The 9658-nt window shown below is 39.8% G+C and overlaps 1 protein-coding gene across 1 annotated transcript in view; it reads right to left on the bottom strand.

The window, feature by feature from the left end:
- Positions 1 to 1675: 1675 nt before the first annotated feature.
- The window catches only part of CKMT2 (creatine kinase, mitochondrial 2), a 28062-nt gene continuing 20079 nt past the window's right edge, over positions 1676 to 9658 (bottom strand). Inside the window, exons 6-10 of the mRNA XM_019929748.3 lie at positions 8474 to 8559; positions 7400 to 7523; positions 6218 to 6352; positions 4670 to 4795; positions 1676 to 1937 (exon numbers count right to left, since the gene is read on the bottom strand). Coding sequence (XP_019785307.1) covers positions 1818 to 1937; positions 4670 to 4795; positions 6218 to 6352; positions 7400 to 7523; positions 8474 to 8559 — 591 coding nt within the window. The 3' untranslated portion in view covers positions 1676 to 1817. The remainder of the gene's footprint in view (positions 1938 to 4669; positions 4796 to 6217; positions 6353 to 7399; positions 7524 to 8473; positions 8560 to 9658) is intronic.

Raw genomic sequence — 9658 nt, 5'->3', positions numbered from 1 at the left:
CCCAGTTTGGGGGTCTTTTGTGGTTGGGAAGTAATGCTCAATCTCTTTTGAAAGCTGAGATAAGTGATCATGCACCATCTGGGAGAAGGAAGGCCCTCGCTCAGTCCCTTTCAAAATCTCTGTTTGAAACATGTCAAAAATCCTAATGTTCACTTGTCGCTCCCATAATTCCAGTTTGGCTTTGAATGCAGCCACTTTATCTACCGACTTGAACACAGTTGTCTTTCTCCCCTGAACTGACAGATTGAGTTCATTGAGCAGGTTGAATGTGTCACACAACTAAGCAAGTTTTGTGACCCATTCTGTGTCACCAAAATGTGCTGCCAGTGGTGACTGTTCTTCTAAAAGTAATCTCTGGAGTGGCTCTCATAACTCAAAAACTCTGGCTAGTGATCTACCTTTAGAAAGCTATCTCACTTCTGTGTATAAGAGAAGACGTGTGCTCTGCATCCATCTCCTCACAGAGCAGCATGAACAGATGTGAGTTAAGGGCATGTACTTTAACGTGGTTGATAATTTTAAACACATCCTACAAACGTTGTTAAGTTCAGGTGACATTTTTCGGCTAGCCGGCATTTCTCTAGGGATGACACAGTGCATAGACTCACATTCAGAAGCGACCTCTTTGACCCAAGTAGTGAAATAAGAAAGCCGTCCAGTCATGGCAGCTGCTCCGTCCATGCATATACCAACACAAAATGACCAAGTCAGTTTTCCTGATGTGTACTCATTCAAAGACTTCAATAGTTCTGCAGTTGTGGTGTTGGTTGGCAACAAAAGTGCACATAACATATCCTCATGCACATCCTCCTGAAAAATATATTGCACAGAAACAAGCACTGTTGCCTTGTTGTCAACATCGGTAGACTGGTCAACCTGGATTGCATACCACGGTGACTCATTAATCCTCTCTGACAATTGTGCCTCAGTATCCTCTGCTATTTCATCAACTCATCTAGTTGTGGTGCTGGCCGAAAGAGGAACACATGCCACCTTTTGAACTGCATGCAGCCTCTCCTAAAAGTTCAAGACAGATGTCTTCAGCAGCAGGCAGGATCAACTCGTCACCAACAGTAAAGGGCTTCTTAGCTTTAGCAATGCCGTTAACTGCTAAGAATGATGCTTTCAGTGCAGACACATTTGATGAAGTGGGCCTTCGATAATTGCTTCTGTTCTTCGTGTTCACGTTTCTTTCTTTTGAAAAAGTCCAAAGCCTTGTCCTTTAAGGCAGGGTGCTTGGTCTCCATGTGGCGAAGCAGTTTTGAAGGTTTTACAGCTTTGTTGGATAGCCAGTCGCCACATATTATACAGAGCAGGCTTGGAGAAAGTGAATCACCTGTTGCAATGAAACCATAATTTAAGTAGGACTCTTGTTATTTTCTTTTAAATGCAGCTTTCTTTTTGCTGGCAGTCTTAGAGTCTTCTGCTGTCTCATCATTGTCTCTTTCCCCCTTTTCAAAGAAGCTCTCCAGCGACGTTTGGTTTTTACTCAATTTGGCTAGGATTATCTTGCGGGCTTACCAAAACTGCGACTGAGACAAGTGTGCAGTGCAGGAAAGAGGCGTGGACGGAAGTGGTAAATAAAAATATTTTTACTTCCTACTACTTGTAATTGGATGTGTTTGCCCGTCTCAGTAGCGTTAAAAAAAACAACAACAGAGAAACAAACTGAAGATATTAAGGAGAGTTTTATTGTAAAGATAGACAGGACCTACAGTTTTACATTTTTCCAAGTCTACAGAAACTCTCAGAGTAGAAATTTCTTTATGTCTGTCATACCAGCAGACAGATTATTTATAAATTAGGGAAGGGAAAGTTCACTTCTTGGTAAACTGAGGTAGAGGAGGTGGCACCTTAATATCTTGGCCTTTCTCCAACTTCTTTTCACAGTCCACCAGGTAATTGACTCCATCGATGACTATCTGAACAAGCTCAACCTTTGACAGTGAAAAAGATGAAAGATTAATTTGCATAGAAGACACATGCAAGGCTTTGATCCGTAGGAACAATACTGGGACAAATGAAAACTTGCCCTGTTACATGGACTGTAACAATTTCTTCTCTTTATTTCCCTAACGTTTTATGGGAGGAGAGGTGTCTGATGTTTATCACCAGGGACGGGGAGCGGAGATATTACAGGGTTTCTCTCAATCTTTCTGCAGTTAAGATGGAGTTACTGCTTTGTGTGTAAGGACTTTTTAAAAATATGAAAACCATTAGTTTGCATCTCAGACACTTCTTCCCCCATCAATCTCTGTTATAACAGTTTGTCTTAAAGTAAAACTACACAGTGACACCCTTGTGATGTTCTCTGATCCGGATTTGAATTCTGACCTTCCACTAAGCTACCTGAGTACTAAACATGCTATAGTTCAGATATTATCATTTACACAATGAATGGCTTTCTGAAAATTGTTTAAACCCAAATGTTTGGCAATTAAATAATGCTTGTATTGTACCAGGCAAGTGTGCTACTTAAAGGAAACTGTGAATTATACTAAGATATACTTTTTAAAATTCCTGCTTTAAAAAAATATATGTTAGAACTTTTGTTTATAAATATTGGTTTTTCTTAAACTAGAGGACATCTACCTATGAATTTTTCCCTGGGAATCATCTCCCAAATAAATTATTTGCACTGCTCCTAAAGGGACCCAAACTAAGACAGAAAGGAATTACTAGTTAATTCTAGACAGCACTAAAATACATGATAAAACTCAAGAATGCACAGCAATAATGGAAGAGATGGTTAAGTGTTACAGCTGAACATACTTTAGGCATGACAGAGTCTAGTACACTCCCCACTTATTTTCACGCATAAGGAAACTGAAGCCCTATGAAAGGGTTGGGCCAGAAAGCTAGTCATTACTAATAAAAGAAACACTGATTTTCTACTTAGCCAACTGACCTATCTCAGTGTTGATGAGGGTGTGGTGATGGGTCTCTCATTCACTGCCTGTGGAACTCTCTTGGTATAAACCTTCTGGTAGGAAACTTGGTCATAAGTAAGGGACCCTCATCCTTAACCCAGGAATACCTTTCCTAGAAATATATTCTAACTAACTAATCAGAGTTGTGATTAGAGTTATATATAGAGATGGTCATACAGTTATGTACAGAGATAGTCAAACAAAATTTCAAATAATCAGGGAGATATTAAGTAGATAATGGACCACCTTTACTATGCTGTCATTAAACAATATGTTTTGAAGAATTATAAAAATTCTTTTATAAGAATTTTATTTATAAAATATTTATATTTCTTTTATTTAAATATTTATATTTTATTTATAAAATATTTATATATATCTTATTTATAAAATAAGAATTTTATATTCTTTGAAGAATTATAAAATTATAGGAAAATGCTCATGTTATAATACACTGGGAAAAGCTGTGTTATATCAAATATGTTGTAATACTAAATTCTGTAAAAAACATTTTTTGAATAATTGTAAGAATGGAAGGCAATTTAGAATAATGTTTACAATGGTTATCTCAGGGTTGTTAGGTTGAACAAGTGGTTTTATTTTTTTTTTAATACTTTTGGGAATTTTTCTAGCTCCTATAGATGATCACTTATTGACTTACAGTTTTCTAAAAACGATGAGTACTTTGCTTTCCAGTATTAAAAATCTAGTTAATATTAGAAGCTGACAGGGCTAGGACCCAGATTTTCTTTATTCACTACACCATATTCAGCAAATTTCAGAAGGTGTAGTATTTATATCTGCTTCTTCCTCAAGTATCAATACTTTACCAGAGCTGGGAGCACTCAAGCTGATTTAATTGTTTTGAGTGTTTTCTCCTTTCCTTTCCTTAGTTTACTGGTAGGAGTACCAACTGGCAATGAAATATGCAAAAGATGGCAGGGAAGAAGAAAGAGCACCAATAATCCACAGATTTAATAACCAGCCACTGAGTTATTAAGAGTTTTATAAGCGGCTTTTAAATTAATGATGGGCACAATACGTTCAATGGGACCACATCCAGATAAGCTGGGATGACTTACTGAGGTCAGGATTTGCTTAGGATTCTGCTTCCATGTTCATTAAATGCGCTCTTTGTGCTTTTTCTCATGCATCACTCCAGGTCTACCTATAGTTTATGAATCCCATTTATCCTGTGTATTCACAGAATCCTAAGGATTATTTGATGAGCACAATCTCACACATACCTCATGCATACCTTATTTGCCATCTTTAGCCCTAAACATAAAATTTTACAAACTATCAAGTATCTAAAAACGTCAACGTGAAGATGATAGTATGTGACCTTCACCAAAGGAAATTCGGAATCAAGAGAAAATCCACTATTTCATCCCCCTCAGAGAGAGCACAGTGTTCTCTGACTCAGTGATGAAAGACTGTTGTCCTTTAGCATAACAGAACTCCCGCTGCTCAGGATTGCTGGGACAGCTCTGGGGGCAGGCAGGTGACAACCGTCCCACTGTGAATTCCTTCACTTGCTTATACATCCTCAGCTTACATCGTGCTTACCTTTATGCGTGGAAGACAAGTACTACAGAATGAAATGCTAACATGACTCAGGACTCAATGGGCAAAGAGGAGGTCTCGAATTTTGTGAATAAGGAAAGGCTGTTGAGTTTGCTTCTTTTCCTCCAGGCTGATTTTGGTAGTTCACGTTCGGAAAGTTAGAGAGATGTTACCTCTGATCGGCCAATTCGATCTATGTTGGAAATGTCATACACATCTGCCACTGCTTCCGTGTCCACACCACCTGTGCCACGCTTCTGGAGTCTCAGGTTCTCCAGGATCTTAGAAAATCGCGGATCCTGGGACAAAGGATAATACTTAGTGTCCTAAGAATCAAACTAGATTTGTCATCCTTGGCACACTTAGAAAATACATATAATGAGAAGTAATAACAGTTAATATTTATTAAGCATATATTTACTATGTACCAGGGCCCTGTGCTGGAACTTACAACAATCCCATGAAGAAGGTATTGCTTTTACCCCCATTTCACAGATGAGGAAAATAAGGCTCAGAGGAATTAACTTGCCTAAAAGGACACACAGGTAGAAGGTAGCAGAGCTGTCATTAACTTCTATACTGCTATATTGGCATCTGGATGCCAGCGTTGGTGAGTTTATTATTCATCTATATAACACTTGTTACTGCTATAATTAAAATCATGACATTAAATCATAGCAAATAATTTTCTTATTGTAAAGCAACTACACTCCGATAAAAATTAAAAAAAATAATTTTCTTAGCATTGGAATTTTGAATAACAAATATTACCATACTTTTTTTTGGCCAAAAGCACATTTTCTAAAATTGTTTTAAAGTATTTGATTCACTTGGTGTGCTGTGGCAGAACTCTTAGTTGCCCACCAGAATCCTTTTTCCTTTCTTCCACAGGAGAGCTGAGGAAGTAACCACTGGCTAGGTTCTTGCTAATGGAACAAGCAGAAGTGAAGGGTGCCACTGCCAGGCCTAGATCTTAAATCTTTACACGGACACTCCCACGTGCTCTCTCGCCTTCCCACAGGCTAGAGCGTGAGGCCTGACTGTGACCACGCTAAGGGGACAACGCTCTAAGGCAGTGACCCTCCACGTGCAGTTCCCTGACCGGCAGCATCAGCATCACCGGGAAATCTGTGAGAAATGCAAGTGCTGCAGGTGTTGTCACAAGCCTCCAGGTGATTTTGCTGCAGGCCCGAGTCTGAGAACCTCTGTATTGGGAGAGAGAGAGCAGAGTGGAGCAGCCGGCCTAACTATCTCGACTTGTTATATGAAGGAGAATTTAAAGTTCTTGTTCTTGGGACTTCCCTGGTGGTCCAGTGGTCAAGACTTTGCCTTCCAACGCAGGGGGTGTGGGTTTGATCCCTGGTCGGAGAGCTAGGATCCCACATGCCTCGGGGCCCAAAACCCAAAAAACATAAAACAGAAGCAATATTGTAACAAATTCAATAAAGCCTTTAAAAATGGTCCACATTAAAAAAAATCTTAAATAAAAAGAATAAAGTTCTTGTTCTTGAAGCCACTTCCCTTTTTTACAGCCCGTTAAAACTCTTATCCTACGGATACAAGCGTTTTTGAGACAAACAACGTTTTCTCGTCATTTTCTTTCATTAGTGCAGAAACTAAGGGTTAAGGAATTGGGCTGTGACGTTTTTCCCTCCACAAAGCAGTCCCAGGTGAGCTGATCCTGGTGGAAGCCAACAGGGCCACTGGCTGCATGACGTTACCTTGCTGAGCTTTGGGATCCTAACGTGGACACCAGCCCGTAATCCTGTGCCGAGGTTCGAAGGGCAGGTCAGAATGTATCCCAGGCGCTCGTTCCACATGAACTCCCAGCCTCGTTCTTGGATTAGGCGTTCTACCTAAGACAGGGAACAAATGACGAAGTTCTCAGATATCCATTCACTCAGCACATCCCAAACGCCAGGGAAAGATGTGTGTACTGCATGTTTGCCGTGAATAAAACTTAGGTCAATTTATAGTACTACTTCTTTTTTTGGAAAGGAAAAAGCAAAGTTATCTGCAGTTTTTATAAAAATTTATTTTTATTGAATGAAAGATTCTTTAAATTCTATAGTTCTTTACAATTTTCAAAAGTTTCACTCACATGATTTCATATAATCCCGTAATAACCCTTTTTCCCCCACCGCTATACTGCCCCTCCCCACTGCCGTCTTCCCAGTGGTAACCACTAGTTCTCTATAGCTGTGAGGCTGCTTCTTTTTTGTTTGATTCACTAGTTTGTTGTATTTTTTTAGATTCCACATATAAGTGAGATCATACAGTATTTTTATCTTTCTCTGTCAGATATTTCTCTTAGCATAATGCCCTCCAAGTCCATCCATGTTGCTGCAAATGGCAAAATTTCGTTCTTTCATTCTGCAGTACTTCTTTAATAGAAAATTAAACTTCGTCTATCACAATATTAAAATGGTCCAATTAAATTAGATCAGCCATGTAAAGCACTGAACACAGTACCTAGCACATACTAAACACTCAATAAATGTCAGTTGTTATGCTTTTCCACATGAGCATAGTAGGAGAATATAGGAATTCTCATCAAGTATGGCTGTGGTCAGGTCACATATGAACATAGGTGCATCCTATACTGTCTCTATGCTTAGAACAGCCAAGATCTCTGTTAAAGAAATCAGAAAATAACTAATGATCCACAGACTTCTCTAAACCATCCTGCATTGGGAAGGGAAGCATAGGAACTTGCTAATAACAACAAAAAAAGTCATCTATTTTTTGAAGCACTGCCCTGGAAGTCCCACTCCAAAAGAGTGCCATGATCCCTAGAAAAGATTAGCCCCATCTTGGAAGTCACCATAATATCTTTTTTCAAGAATGAAAAACAAAGAGATTTTATTTTAGTGACTATTCAGAATTCTCTGATGACATCTTACCTCTTTTAGTCCACGACAGAATCGCTCAAATACTCTTTTCATATTGCCTCCTTTCTCCATAGAGATTACCCTGGTGTGGTCTTCCTCATTAATCCAGATGAGAAATGTCTTGTCATTATTATGCCTAATGAAGAGAGAAATACTGTGTTGAGTGTTAATTACATTTGTTTCAACACATGAAAATTCCCATTACCTCTGTAGCTTGATTGCTTCATTTCACCTTCCTCATTTCCTTAGATGGTCCTAATCTCTTAACTGTGCCTGAACAAGTACTGCAAAATAATGTTACCTTGACAGAATGAAGAGTAAGACCAACTCCAACCCTCAAAGATGTCATGTTTTCGCCCAACAAGAACATAATCTCCCTCATTCCTCAGACTAGGATGACAATAATTCAGCCATGATAACATTTGGCTTTGACACCAACAAGAGTGTTTTGCCTCCTAATAGATTCAACCAAAATCTTGTGGCACTTAAAAAAAGATTTTACCTGCAGCTCAACACGTTCGGGGTGCAGAAGATTTCACATATGTTTGCTGTATAGATCCCGCCTATCCACCCCCACTGAGCAGCTGCTCCCAAACACTTTGATCTGGGCTCCTTCGGATAGTGTCATAATAACTTACCAAGGTTTAGGAATCAAAGTGGCCTGAGGACTCTTGGCCAAGACAAAATATGTGTACACTCAATAGCCACTCTTCCTTGTAGAGTTTTGCTTAAATCCTCAATATTTACTTTTCATTTTCTGCTCTTTTGTTTTAATGTCATGAAACAGATTCTCTGGGAGGTCAAATAATATGAAGCTAAGTTTTTCTTAAAAAGAAAGTCTTTTTTCTCATGCACAATTCATGCAAAACAGCTAACATTCCCGCACATTTGGAAACATCATTATACTTATATATTACACACACACACAGACACCCACCCCCAATTTCTAAGTACTCTATCTTCTCCATTTAGCTCAAGCTGGGCATGCTGTCAAGCGCAGGTCACAGCAACTTCAGGTTAGGACAAGCAGCGATCTGAAGGAGAACATCTGCACACAATGCAAATGTGAAAATGCTATGTTCATACCAGATTCCCCTGGCATCTGGCCAGTCACGGGCCATCCCAGCACAAGTTAGTAAAGGGGATACTGGCTTATCAAATAGAAAGTGGTCCTGCAGGCCCAAAGGGACAAAGCAAAAAGAAGAAAATGATGAGATCAGACACAATGGCAAACGTCAGGTGATCAACTTTCAACTCACTAATAATGGCTGCGGTCTCTCAGGCAGTGCTTCTCAGCATTGGCTGCCCACTATAATAACTGAGAGCTTAAAATATTCTAATGCCCAGATCCCATCTCTCAGAGATTCCGACTTGTCATTGGGTGCAGCAGCCTGGACATCAGTTATTTTCAGGTGATTCCAGTGTACAGCTAAGGTTGAAAACCGCTGGCTTAGCCCAGATGGAGATCCTTAATCACTATGGAGTGTGTCTACCCCACCAGCACCAACCCCATGCAATGGCAGAGTGGGCAGTGAGTGAGGGGTGCTATCCTGAAAAGTGTTGTATACAGCTGCATTCTCCATGTTACCAGCATTGTTGGTTTATTATTATCATTCCTTCCATTAAAAAATATTAGAGATGTAAAATAATGATCTGTAAATAAAAATAGTCACCATTCATTTAATGGTCACTATGTGCCAGGCTCTATGCTATGTACTTTTATTTCCTTTAATCCTCACAACACTCTGAGGTAAAGGTCATCATTCTCTTTGGTAGGAAAAGGAAACAGATTGAGAGAGAGGAAACCTATCACAGCTAGAAAGTGGCAGAGCCTAGATGCAAACCTAGACCTGCATGACTCCCAAGTATGCCTCTAGCTACAATATGCTACTGTGCAGACCCAAATCAGATCAAAATACTGTGTGTACACAGTAAGAATATGACTATGGATACCATATGTTACACTGAAGTCAGAAATAAAGAGGACACAGGAAGATCTACAATCTCTAAGCGGAAGGGGTTGGAGACCTGAGCCAGGCCAGGCTTATGGACTATCATTGCCCAGGAAGCAGCATGCCCTTTAACCTGGCAACCAGAAGTGGCTACTTGAGGCAGAGGAGGGCTTGTTCTGTGCCAGAACAAGAGGAGGGGACCAGGAGACTGAGGCCTCTAGACCACACAGTTGCCCGCCTGGTTTGGAAATGGGGCATATTTTGTGGCATCACATCTTCTGAAATGACAGAAATTTGCTTCCGCTTTTCCTTGGAGTTT

The sequence above is a fragment of the Tursiops truncatus genome, chromosome 3, assembly GCF_011762595.2.
Source record: "Tursiops truncatus isolate mTurTru1 chromosome 3, mTurTru1.mat.Y, whole genome shotgun sequence".
In the NCBI taxonomy this organism is placed as follows: Eukaryota; Metazoa; Chordata; class Mammalia; order Artiodactyla; family Delphinidae; genus Tursiops; species Tursiops truncatus.
Note: the sequence above shows the minus strand (reverse complement) of the source record. Positions and strands in the feature narration are given on the sequence as shown.